The 13,791-nt window shown below is 38.4% G+C and overlaps 1 protein-coding gene across 2 annotated transcripts; it reads right to left on the minus strand.

Moving 5' to 3' along the window:
- Nucleotides 1–11,723: 11,723 nt before the first annotated feature.
- On the minus strand, nucleotides 11,724–12,900 carry LOC140821358 (dirigent protein 22-like). Of its 2 annotated transcripts, none has more exons than XM_073181836.1 (2): nucleotides 12,746–12,900; nucleotides 11,724–12,515 (listed from the first exon to the last, which is right to left on the minus strand). In XM_073181836.1, exon 2 carries the CDS (start codon nucleotides 12,475–12,477, stop codon nucleotides 11,881–11,883), a length of 597 nt encoding a protein of 198 aa, XP_073037937.1. In that variant the 5' UTR covers nucleotides 12,478–12,515; nucleotides 12,746–12,900; the 3' UTR covers nucleotides 11,724–11,880. The 2 variants fall into 2 exon arrangements, with proteins under 2 accessions (XP_073037937.1, XP_073037938.1); XM_073181837.1 differs by lacking the exon at nucleotides 12,746–12,900 and adding an exon at nucleotides 12,629–12,646.
- Between the last annotated feature and the right edge of the window lie 891 nt (nucleotides 12,901–13,791).

Consider the following 13,791-nt stretch of genomic DNA (forward strand, 5'->3'; position numbering starts at 1 on the left):
GGTGCCATAATTGACCCCTTCTTGTACATTACACCGTGTCCTACATGTACCCGATTTCAACTTCAATCTCTTATCAATTTCCAATTCACCAAAGACCATCGATGTTGCATTAGCTTCTACCCACATTTTTGTATTTTTTCAGGACCTTTTGACTGGGAGGATCATAGGTATTGGTAGACGAAAGCATTGACTATATTACTTTTATCAGCTCTCTTCCGTCGCGGTGTCATCTTCATCTACCCAAGCCAGAACAGACACAAGTCTGCTCCAACAATCCCTTCTTCAAATGCTTGTAACCTTTCTCATTGTAATGACGTTGATATTGATATATGGCATAAAAGATTTGGTCACTTGCCGGTGTCTCGTTTACAATTCTTGCCTTTTATTAAGCAAAAATCTCTTACACATCATTGCACAGTATGTCCTCTGTCTAAGCAAACCATAAATGTATTTCCCACAAAAGCTATCTCATCATCTCCTCATGTCTTTCATCTTTTGCACATCGATATATGGGGTCCCTATAGACATCAAATCCATAATGGTTTCAAGTATTTCCTTACTGTGGTTGATTATTTTTCAAGAAACACTTGGGTTTTTCTTATGCATCTAAAATCTGATATTCTGCAAATCCTTAAACAATTTTTTACCCTTACTTTGAATCATTTGATAAAGCTATAAAACATGTTTGAACTGACAATTCTATGAATTCTTCAGTACTTAATGTCGAACATATTTCTCTTCAATGTTCATAATTCATCAAACTCTCGTCCTTACACTCCACAGCAAAATGGTTTAGTCGAGCGTAAGCACAGACACATATTTAATATTGCTCGAGCCATAAAAATCGAGGGTTCAATTCCTAATTCATATTGGGGTTAATGTGTTCTCCACACAGCTTATTTGATTAATCGAACACCAACTCCTCTAATTTCCAAAAACAACTCCATTCGAGTGTCTATTCAACAAACCACCTAACTACTCGCATTTAAAGGTTTTGGTTGTCTATGCCACGCATCCAATGTGGGGACCCGGACACTAATTCATTTCTTAATCATCTTTCGGAATAATTTGATCAATTATGATAAACAGAGTCTAATTTTTTTTTAAAATACAAGTGCGGAACGTAATGGAATCTATCTGATATAAACATTAACATAAAAGTACAAGTCTTGTACAATTACATTACAATCAAACTAGGGTTCAACTACTATATATCAAGTGCTGAATCCTATTCTACTTCTGGGTCCGATTCTCCACGCTAACTGTAATCTCTCATCCTCTTCTTGACACTTATCATGTCCCACCTGTTGTCATGCACACATACAAACACAACAACAACCGGATAACTCCGGTAAGAATATAATCCCAGTATAAACAATGTATAAATGCAATTTATAAAAACATATATAAAAGCGTACAACAGTTATCATTAACATGTATCAAATTTGAAAACATGAATGATATAAAACTGTAAATAAACTCGTGACTCGTCATCTCAGACTCGACTCATTTCTAATATAGGGATCCCGGTTCCTGGACATTGGCACATATATCGAATCTCAGCGATAGGATTCGATCTACTCCTAAGCAACATCGATATAATTCAATCATCCAGTGTATTGGCATATCCGCCACAGACTTGGCATATCCGCCAACGACTAGGCATCTCCGCCCATGACTCAATATACTCTTTGCTATAAATCAATAGACTAAGCATATCAATCTCATGAATTGCAAACATCAATGCAATAAAATAAAGTATGTGGTTTATGGGAAACTCAAGTCCAATCTGACTCGAGTAGATCTCCCAGTTAACATTGATTTATACCTTTCTTTCATGTCGATCTGAAGAAGTAGAAGTCTGAATTCAAAGCCTGTCAATATCAATCTGGCAATGACAATTTCGAATATACTGTATTAATATACCATTCAAATCAAGACATCTCAGTCTTATCAAATTCTGACGGCATGACAGTATAATTCCAAAATATCGGTAATACAGATCAGTATATACCAATAACTCATAATCAATCGATAAACAATACATATCTCAATCAAATCCAATATGAAAATCATAAAAATTTCATACGGTATCTGTTCTTATATCCGGTTTCGATTATACGATGTTTACTATGTCAAGAACACTATATATGAATCATGTCTGATTCCTTCAATAGCATATTTTCAATCGTATAAAAAACATAAGAAACTTACGCCTATGTGAAGCCTGCGTCGATAGGAACACAGTATTGAAGTCGGATTGAAATTCTAACGGTTGGATTGTGCGTGAATTAATTTCTAAAATCAAGAAGTGAGAATTCTCTCCAAAGCTCTCGGTTTTCCTCTATGCAATTTTGAGGAAATGAAACAATATATATCTATCAAGTTGCATGATGAAACCAAGTGTCGATTTTTCTTCTGCATGCCTCTCGCATATGCGCGCCCTAGCCCCGTGCATATGCGCAAGACTTACTGTCTCGACATGTAACCTTTTCGGCAGCTCGCGCATATGCGCGAGGTCCTCTGCCTGCCTCGCGCATAAGCGCGCATCGTGTCGCGCATATGTGCGAGGGGTACTATCCTCGCACATTGAATCTTTCATGTTAACTCAATTAAAATCTCGGAATGATCCTTCATAATCATATCGACTCACAATCAATAATCGCAAATTAACATGATATAAAATCTCGGGCATTACATTTCTCCCCCCCACCCCTAAGATACGATTTCGTCCCCGAAATCACAGGCAATCAAATCATATCAATAAGAAGGTATAACAGAAGCTAAACAGAAAACTCACATCAGTGAAATAATTCTGGAAATCTCTGTCTCATATCTGACTCAGTTTCCCAGGTAGCTTCTTCAATGCCATGACGACTCCACTGAATCTTCACAAGTGGAATAGTCTTCGTTCTGAGATGCTTTTCTTTACGATCCAAAATCTGAATTGGCTTTTAGAAATAACTCAGTGTCTCGTCAAGTTCGGCCTCATCTGGCTAAATAATATGTGAAGCATCAGAAATATACTTCCGCAATAAAGATACATGAAAGACATCATGTATTCCAGATAGAGAAGGCGGTAGGGCGAGTCGATATGCACGATCTCCTATCTTCTCAAGAATCTCGTACGGTCCAATATATCGTGGAGACAACTTTCCTTTCTTGCCAATCTGACAACACCTTTGAAATGTGAAATCTTCAAGAATACTCTGTCTCCTGTCTCAAATACCAACGGTCTATGTCGAACATTGGCATATTTGGTTTGTATGTCTTGAGCTGTCTTTATTATCTTCTGAATCAGCTTCACTTTTTCAGTCATTTCTCTAATCATGTCAGGTCAAATTTCAGGTACCTCAGAGATATCGTCCCAATATAGAGGGGATCTGCACTTCTTGCCATACAACGCTTCAAACGGTGCCATCTCAATACTCGTCTGATAGACGTTGTTGTACGAAAACTCACAAAGAGGTAATGAATCTTGCCAAGTAGTGCCAATATCTAGCACTACAGCTCTTATCATATCCTCTAGTGTCTTTAGTCCACTCCGACTGTCCGTCGGTCTGAGGATGATATGCGGTACTCAAATGTAACTTCGTACTTAAAGACTGATGTAAACTGTGCCAAAAGTGCGAAGTAAACCGAGGATCACAGTCTGATACAATCGACTTCGGCAATCCGTGCAATCTGAACACTTCTCTGACATAAATCTCTGCCATCTGGTCATGTCTGTACGTCATCTTGTACGGAATAAAGCATGCGGATTTTACCAATCTATCAATCATAACCCAAATCGCATCACCACCTCTGGAGGAACGTGGTAGCTTCGTCACGAAGTCCATGGAAATGTGATCCCATTTCCATTCAGGAATGGACAAACTCTGCAACAAACCTCCTGGTTTCTTTCTTTCGGCTATTACCTGTTGTCAATTCAGACATTTGGATACAAATTCAGCAATATCAGCTTTCATATGTTTCCACCAAAACCATCTTTTCAAATCATTATACATTTTTCTGCCACCAAGATGAATACTGAATCAACTGCTGTGTGCTTCTGAAAATATCTGTCATTTCAGATCTGAAACATCTGTCACAACAAGACGATTATTCACATATAAGACACTGTCAAGGACCTGATACTCGGATTGATGCCCTGCTCTGACAATCGATATCCAGTTCTGCACATTCTGATCAACTTTCTGAGCCACTTTAATTCTTAAAATCTGCTCTGGTTCCAATTGAACAACAAATAATCTCAACAGTCTACAATCTGTCTCAAATAGCAATCCAGACAAACAACAATCTTCAATCAAATTTGAAACACCAATAGTCGATAAGGACAAAGAACATACCTTTCGACTTAGTGCATCAGCTGCTGCATTGGACTTCCCTGGATAGTATTTGATTTCACAATCAAAGTATTTCAATAAATCAAGCCATCTTATTTGTCTCATATTATTCAACTCTGACTGTGAAAACAGATATTTCAAGCTTTTATGATCAGAATAAATCTCAAACTTCTCACCTTAAAGATAATGTCATCATATATTCAATGCAAAGACGATGGCTGCCAATTCAAGATCATGAATTGGGTAGCGAGTCTCATGTTGTTTCAACTGTCTCAAAGCATAGGCAATGACATGGCCTCGCTGCAACAAAACACTTCCCAATCCTCGTTGAGAAGCGTGACAATAACGAAATCACTAATACCTGACGGGATAGTCAACATCGGAGCACTGGTCAATCTCTTCTTCAACTCTAAGAAATTGGTCTCACATTCCTCTGACCAAACAAATGGAGCATTCTTCTGAGTCATCTGATTGATCGGTTTAGCAATACTGGAGAAATATTTAATGAATCGTCGATAGTATCCTGCCAAACCCATAAAGCTACGAATTTCTGGCACAGATATTGGTCTCGGACAACTGATCACGGCTTCAACCTTACTGGGATCAACTGATATACCATCTCCGGATATGATATGACCCAGAAATACCACCTGTCTCAACCAAAACTCACATTTCAACAATTTTGCATACAGTTTCTCAAGCCTCAGATTTCTCAACACAATCCTCAAATGCTCGGCATGATCAATCATATTCTTAGAATAAATCAAAGTATCATCAATGAAAATAATCACAAAATCATCGAGATATTTCTGAAACACACGGTTCATCAGACTCATAAACACAGCTGGAGTATTTGTTAAACCAAACGATATGACAATAAGCTCATAATGTTCATACCTGTTTCTGAACATTGTCTTCGAGATATCAGAATCTCTGAATCTCAGCTGATGATATCCAGATCTCAAATCGATCTTGGAATAAACAGAAGAACCCTGCAAATGATCAAATAAATCTTCGATACGAGGCAAGGGATATTTGTTCTTTACCTTCGCCTTGTTCAATTGCCGGTAGTCAATGCAGAGTCTCATTGAACCGTCTTTTTTCCTCACAAACAGTACTGGATCACCCCAAGGAGAAACACTCGGTCTGATGTATCCCTTGGCCATTAAATCCTCTAACTGTTCCTTAAACTCTTTCAATTCTATCGGTGCCATTCTGTACGGAGTTCTTGAAATCGGAACTGTACCTGATACCAATTCAATGCTGAAGTCTATCTCTTGAATCGGTGGCAATCCCGAAATATTATCTGGGAAGACGTCAGCAAACTCATACACCACTGGCAAATCAGCTAATGATGGACTCGATTTCAGTAAGTCAACTGAATATACAAGGAACCCCTCTGCTCCTTTCTGCAATAATCGAGTCATAGATAACGTAGATATCAAAGGAATTCTAGATCTAGAACCCTTACCATATAATTTCCACTCTTCAGCCATCTCAGGTCTGAATTTCACAATATTGTGTAAACAATCGACGGTAGCTCTGTACTTGGTCAGCATATCAATACCGATAATACAGTCAAAATGAGACAACCCAAGTACGATACAATCTAACTCAATCTCATGGCCATCATACTGTAGCATACAATGTTTAACATATTTCACTGATATCAATCATGTCCCTAAAGGAGAAGAGACAGACACTACAACAAATAATGACTCCACAGACAATGCATGAATAAATGCAAATCGTTCAGAAATAAATGTACGAGAAGCACCCGTATCTATCAATACATAAGCAAGGTAACCACATAAAGAACAGTTACATGCAACAACATCATCCGATGCTTCCTGGGCCTACTCCTCAGTCAAAGCAAATACTCTGGTCTGCTGTCTAGGAGGCTGTCTAACTGTCTGGCTTCCTCCTGGCCTCTGCTGTGACGGAGTAGTAGTCGGTGGTGGCTGGAAAGAGTGAACAACTGATGATCTTCTATCAGTCTGAGCCACTGATCCAGGTGATTCTGCTCCCTGGGATCCCTGGGAACCTCTCTGTGGACATACTCTCGCAAAATGTCCCTACTGTCTGCAAATATGCCAACTACCAATCACTCCCTGGCATTGCTCAGTCGGATGTCTCCCTCCGCAATTTCTGCAATAAGCACCGGTATAACTCTGGCTCTGTTGGGAACCACTAGAGCTAGAAGAACTGCTGCCAGACTTCTTAAACTGTCTTCCTCTGGCTTTCAGATAATCCTTCTTTCCACCACTGTTGTTTCCACTCTCAAATATGGGACGTGGTTGTTGTGGTCTCGGTGCTGGAGGAACATACGAAGCTCCTTTCTATCTTATCAGACCAGCTTCAGCTCCTTTGGCTCTGTTCAGGGCATCAGAAAAACTATTCGGTCGCCCTGTGTTTACCAATGTAAAAATCTCAGGATTCAGGCCGTTGATGAATTGATCAACAAGAGCTTTGTCATTCTCTGCCACGTGTGGAGCGAATCGTAACAAGGTAGAGAACTTGGCGACATATTCTTCAATGTTCAGCTGACCTTGTCTCAAATTGGCAAACTCTGACCCCTTGTCTTTCCTGTACGACACTGGAAAAAATATCTGATAAAACTCAGTCTTAAAAACATTCCAAGTGATATTCGTACCTCGATGCTCCAACGCCCTCTTTGTCGTGATCCACCAGTTCTTTGCAACGTCATGCAACTGTTGCCCAATCAGTCTGACTCGGCGCTCATCTGTATAATCCAAGGAATCAAACAACATTTCAATATCATCTAACCAACACTCACAGTCAACCGAAGTCTCTGTTCCTTTCAAGGTTAGCGGTTTAAACGACTGAAATCTCTTCAGTAGTGTTTCCATCGGAGTTGCTGTCACATAAATCGGATTAGACGAAGTACTGCCCTGTTCTAGTATTCGTCGTGTAGGCATATCTAATTATCAAAAGAATTAGTAACCCAATACATAAAATTTGTTGCAGTCCCCTCTCTGATCATCTAACCTCTGATTAAGAATCGGTTCTGATTCATTCTCAGTAATACACATTACCAATTCAAATCAAGTAATCAGGTAAACATGTAGTAAAGCAGTAAAACATGCTAGCAATCAGAAGCAAGAAAGAAAACCCATTCTACCCCGCTCACTAGCTTCTATCTCAATCTCAAGAACCTACTGCTCTGATACCACCTGCTGTGGGGACCTGGACGCTAATTCATTTCTTAATCATTTTTGGGAATAATTTGATCAATTATGAAAAACAGGGTCTAAATTATTTTTTTAAAATACAAGTGCGGAACGTAATGGAATCTGTCTGATATAAACATCAACATAAAAGTACAAGTCTTGTACAATTACATTAAAATCAAACTAGGGTTCAACTACTATATATCAAGTGCTGAATCCTATTCTACTTCTGGGTCCGAATCTCCACGCTAACTGTAATCTCTCATCCTCTTCTTGACCCTGATCCTGTCCCACATGTTGTCATGCATACACACAAACACAACAACAGCCAGATAACTCCGGTGAGAATATAATCCCAGTATAAACAATGTATAAATGCAATCATATAAAAACATATAACAGTTATCATTAACATGTATTGAATATGAAAACATGAATGACATAAAACTGTAAATAAACTCATGACTCGTCATCTCAGACTCGACTCATTTCTAATCTAGGGATCCCGGTTCCTGGACATTGGCACATATGTCAAATCTCAGCGATAGGAGTCGATCTACTCCTAAGCAACATCAATATAATTCAATCATCCAGTGTCTTGGCATATCCGCCACAGACTTGGCATATCCTCCAACGACTAGGCATCTCCGCCCATGACTCAATACACGTTTTTCTATAAATCAATAGACTAAGCATATCAATCTCATGAATTGCAAACATCAATGCAATAAAATAAAGTATGTGGTTTATGGGAAACTCAAGTCCAATCTGACTCGAGTCGATCTCCCGGTTAACATTGATTTATACCTTTCTTTCCTGTCGATCTGACGAAGTCGAAGTCCCGAATTCAAAGCCTATCAATATCAATATGGCAATGACAATGTCGAATATACTGTATTAATATACCATTCAAATCAAGACATCTCAGTCTTATCAAATTCTGATGGCACGACAGTATAATTCCAAAGTACCGGTAATACAGATCAGTATATACCAATAACTCATAATCAATCGATAAACAATACAAATCTCAATCAAATCCAATATGAAAATCATAACAATTTCATACGGTACTGTTCTTCAATCCGGTTTCAATTATACGATGTTTACTATGTCAAGAACACCATATATGAATCATGTCCGATTCCTTCAATAGCATATTTACAAATCGTATAAAAAACATAAGAAACTTATGTCTGTGTGAAGCTTGCGTCGATAGGAACACAGTATTGAAGTCGGATTGAAATTCTAACGGTTGGATTGTGCGTGAATTAATTTCTAAAATCAAGAAGTGAGAATTCTCTCCAAAGCTCTCGGTTTTCCTCTTGCTGCAATTCTGAGGAAATGAAACAATATATATCTATCAAGTTGCATGGTGAAACCAAGTGTCGATTTTTTCCTTCTGCATGCCTCGCGCATACCCGCGCATATGCGCGCCCTAGCCCTGCGCATATGCGCGAGACTTACTGTCTCGGCATGTAACCTTTTCGGCAGCTCGCGCATATGCGCGCAATTCTTCCGCGCATATGCGCGAGGTTCTATGGACTTGCATTTGGCTTCCCGCATAGCTCGCGCATATGCGCGAGGTCCTCTGCCTGCCTCGCGCATATGCGTGCATCATATCGCGCATATGCGCGAGGGGTACTGTCCTCACACATTGAATCTTTTCATGTTAACTCAATTCAAGTATCGGAATGATCCTTCATAATCATATCAATTCACAATAAATAATCGCAAATTAACATGATATAAATTCTCGGGCTTTACATCCAATCTCAAATCTAGTCACAAGTTTGATGTTCGAGCTAAACCATATGTGTTTTTAGGATATCTTGCAAATCAAAATAGTTTCACACTCCTTGACTTATCCACTCAAGAATTCATTCAATCGGGATGCTGTTTTTCGTGATGACATCTTTCCATTTTCTTCACAAAATCGTGATTGTACTCCTTTTCCCTCACCCTCAAAGTTAGGTACTTATGATTTTCCTTCCCTCGACTCTACTCCACTGAGTTATGTTCCTGCACCTAATCCCACGATGGAAGTGTACCCATCTTCTACCTCTACCTGTTCCAGCTCCACGAGACCTCCCAGATCACATCGTCCTCCCCAGTGGACTAAAGACTGTATGCTCTGACACTTACTCTACCCCATACAGTCTTCTTGATCATATACCTTACAATAATATATTATCTTCACACTGGTCTTTCTTGGCTTGTATTTCCCAAACAACAGAACCCACCTTTGCAGTAGTCTCTGATCCTGAATGGCATGCAGCCATGGAACCTAAGATTTATGCTCTGAAGCTAATCAAACTTGGGTAATTGTTCCTCTGATCCCGGGAAAAAAGACCATATGTTGCAAATGAGTATACAAAATCAAACGCAAGGCAGATGGCATCATCGACAGATTCAAAGCGCGCATTGTCGCCAAAGGTCACACCCAACAATATGGCATTGACTATCTTGACACATTCTCTCCGATTCCAAAGATAGTTAAGGTTCAATGTGTCTTAACTGTGGTTGCAGCAAAAAATTGGTCCTTACATCAAATGGATGTAACCAACGCCTTTCTCCAAGGTGATATACATGAGGAGATCTACATGTCTATTCCTCAAGGGTTTGAAAGACAATGGCAAAATCATGCTTGCAAACTCCTTAAATCCTCATTGGCTTGAAGCAAGCCTCTCACCAATAGAATTTAAAATTCTGTCAAATTATGCAGCATGCTGGATATTTACAATCTCTTCATGGTCACTCTCTGTTTTACAAGCGACAAGGTAGTTCAATCACCTTACTTCTTCTTTATGTTGATGATATTTTCATCACGGGTGACGATTCTCTTGCAATCGCTGCCCTAAAAGAATATTTGCATGAGCATCTTGACATTAAAGATCTCAGACCTCTGAAATATTTATTGGAGATTGACGTCGCTAGATCGAAGGCTGGTATTTGTTTAAAACAGCCTAAATATGCGCTGGAATTCCTTGGATACATGAATGACTGGTTGCAAGCCATGTGATACTCCAATGGAACAACACTTAAAACTCACTACACTTGAATATGATCATCTCATCAAGACTACTGGTTATGATCCTCTATTGCATGATCTTGCTTCCTATCAACGTTTAGTCAAACGACTGATTTATCTCACGATTACTCGCCCGGTATATGCTTTGCGGTTCAGTCTCTTAGTCAATTCATGCAACTTCCAAAGCAATCACATATGAATGCAGCTCTTCGAGTTCTTGGATATCTCAAGGGTAGTCCAGTTTTGGGCATTTTTCTGTCTGCCTCCAGTGATTTACAACTTTCCGCATATTGTGACTCTGATTTGGGTTCTTGTCCAATGAGTCAGAAGTCCTTGACTGGATATGTGATCAAACTAGGTCCTTTGGTGGTCTCTTGGGGAAAAAAACAGAACATTGTTTCTCATTCATCCACAGAGGCTGAATATCGCTCCATGGCTACAATTGCATGTGAAATAACTTGGATTCGAAGTCTTCTATCAGACATGGGCCTGATTATTAATCTGCCCACTCCTCTCTTTTGGAATAACCAGGAGGCAATCCACATTGCAGCAAATCCACTGTATCATGTGCACACGAAGCACATTGAAATAGACTGTCACTTCATGCGTAAAAACATTCGTTCTCACATACTTACCACCTCTCATATCCATACTCGACAGCAGCCGGCAGACATATTCACCAAGGCCTTAGGTTCAGATCAACATCACCACCTCTTATCCAATCTTGACAAATTGAACATCTTACAAGCTTGAGGGGGTGTGTTAAATAGATTGCTTGATAGCTGTCAAGTTAGTTAAAGTAGCTAGACTAGAAGTTAGAGTTACACATCATCTCATTTATATATAATATGCACTCTCTTTATAAGGGGCTAGAGATATTTTTTCTTCCATAAATAAACATTTTGATATCTTCTTGAGCTCATAGTTCATCAATGGTTGCTATGTATGCATATTCTAACATATATTACGAAAATCGATTTTAAATCTTTTGTAGGTAAGGCTCTTACAATCTCAAAATGTTAATGCATCTAGATTTTCATTTTTTCAAATCAAATATAAAGTTTAACATAATCTTTAACTTGGCACGCCCACAATACTTGCTAAAATGCAATTACGGGTCCTTACAAGGCAATGAACTGAGGAGGAGACGCACACTAAATTATTTAATCAAATATTATTTATTATGGAATCTTTTACATAGAAAAATACCCGAAACATATTTTGTCACTCCCACCTCCTAAGCCTATGCTAGCGTATGATGGAATATGGGTAAATGAAGACAAAAAGTATAACAAAGGTATTGGTCAAGAACCTATGCATAATGCAAAACAACAACATCATACTCCACGATAGCATCACCCGAAGTGTTACTATACTTGATCGTATTCAGCATGGCGGAGCCACGTGCTAGTCGGAAAACACCGGAGCCACCAACAATCGGCAGCTCACGATACTTATCCATGAACGGATTGTGGCCGATCAGACTCAGTGTGCTGCCTTTGTATTTCCCACTTGTAAACACAAAATTGTATGTCATATGGAAGCCAAGCTTCTCCAACCCGGCCGACACGAAAAGGCCCTGAGCTCGGCCAACTATCTCTGAATCTGGGCTCGACCCTGAAGTTAATAGATCGTCTATGGTGGCGATCATGCCGAAATATGTAGGCGAATGAATCGTATAGTTGGCTAATGCGATCGGAATATTGGTCGGATTTGGGCCGCTAACAATGTCATGAAGGTAGAAACGAAGCTGGGTCACCTTTTGCTTCAAGTGAGGCAGTTTTTTGTACCAATTTTTCATTTCTTCGGGACTCTTACCAACGCCTGCAGGCCCATTATGCCCATGAACCACCGCTACGGTACATAGTAAAATCGAGCAAAGAAATAAAATAGAGCCCATCTTCTCCATTTTCTTCCTGCGCTCCTCTGTAAATTTCCAGCCCTAAACTGCTAAAACATAGATTTATTTTAGTCTATACCCTTGAGATTTGTTATAAAATACGGAAAAAGTGAAAGAAAAATTCTTTGCCAAAACAGGAAGGAAGAACAACTTTTATTACAAGTTAAAAGTGCCAAAATAGAACTTCTGAAAAGAAAATTCTCAGAGACAGCAATGTTCGCAAATATGAATTCATAAAGAACTAATATTTATAGAGCAGTCAGCAAATGAAGCTTACATCGAAAAATCACCACTGAAAAATGCCGAAGAATGGATTAAACTTCAAAGGCTCAATCGGAGAAGATGTGGAACACGTCTTTGCACAGAAAATATATTTCCGTAGGAAAGAAGAACTTAAAAGGCGGGCGAGTCCGTTGCGTACGGCTAAAGTTCCATCGACATCCGTCAACCGACACCTGCCAAAAATGACGGTCAACCTTCAAATCTCCAAAATGTTGTGAGAACGATATAAAATGTAAGAAACTCAATAATATCTCGATTTAAATTTTTTTTTAGCCAAAAGTAATTTCTCAGTGTAGAATATATATACAAAAAAGTATGTTATATTGCAAATGAAAATATATTTAAATTATTATAATTAGGAGATATTCCCACATATCGACATAATTTGTGTTAGGTTTGAAAAATACATTATAAGAAACTTTACAATAATTAATGTTTAAAATACTTGGGAGATTTTTCTTTGTATGCCCTTTACACATAGGAAACATATAAGAATTCATAGATTTTTATTCGTGAGACGAGTTCAGCTGATCCATAATAATCGTGAAAAATAATACATTAAACATAAAAAAACGATAATTTTTAATGAATTGAATCGTGTCGGATATCTATCTCACAAAATTGATTCATCAGACAATCTAACAAGATTTCTTATGATATATTTTTCTAACACGAACATACTTCAAGCAACAGTTTAGTCATGAAATAATACTAAGATTTATACCCGAGGAGATTTGTGCGCGCTCATTCTTTGACCACTTTATGTGAAGCCATCATTTTAATTTCAGCTACCCACTAATGTTCATATCTCGAATGGTTGTTGGCAAAAGCAAAATATATATAATGGGACATGATCTAATTTTTGTTTTGTGTATATATAATTTATTTCTAAATCATTTTATATACTTCAATACAATATTATTCACAACATATTTATATATAAGCAAAAACTTGTGTAAGACGATCTAACAGATCGTATTTTGTGAGATAAATATCTTATACGTCATCTATGAAAAAACATTACTTTTTATACTAAGAATA

The sequence above is a fragment of the Primulina eburnea genome, unplaced genomic scaffold (genome assembly GCF_022965805.1).
Source record: "Primulina eburnea isolate SZY01 unplaced genomic scaffold, ASM2296580v1 ctg543, whole genome shotgun sequence".
Lineage (NCBI taxonomy): Eukaryota > Viridiplantae > Streptophyta > Magnoliopsida > Lamiales > Gesneriaceae > Primulina > Primulina eburnea.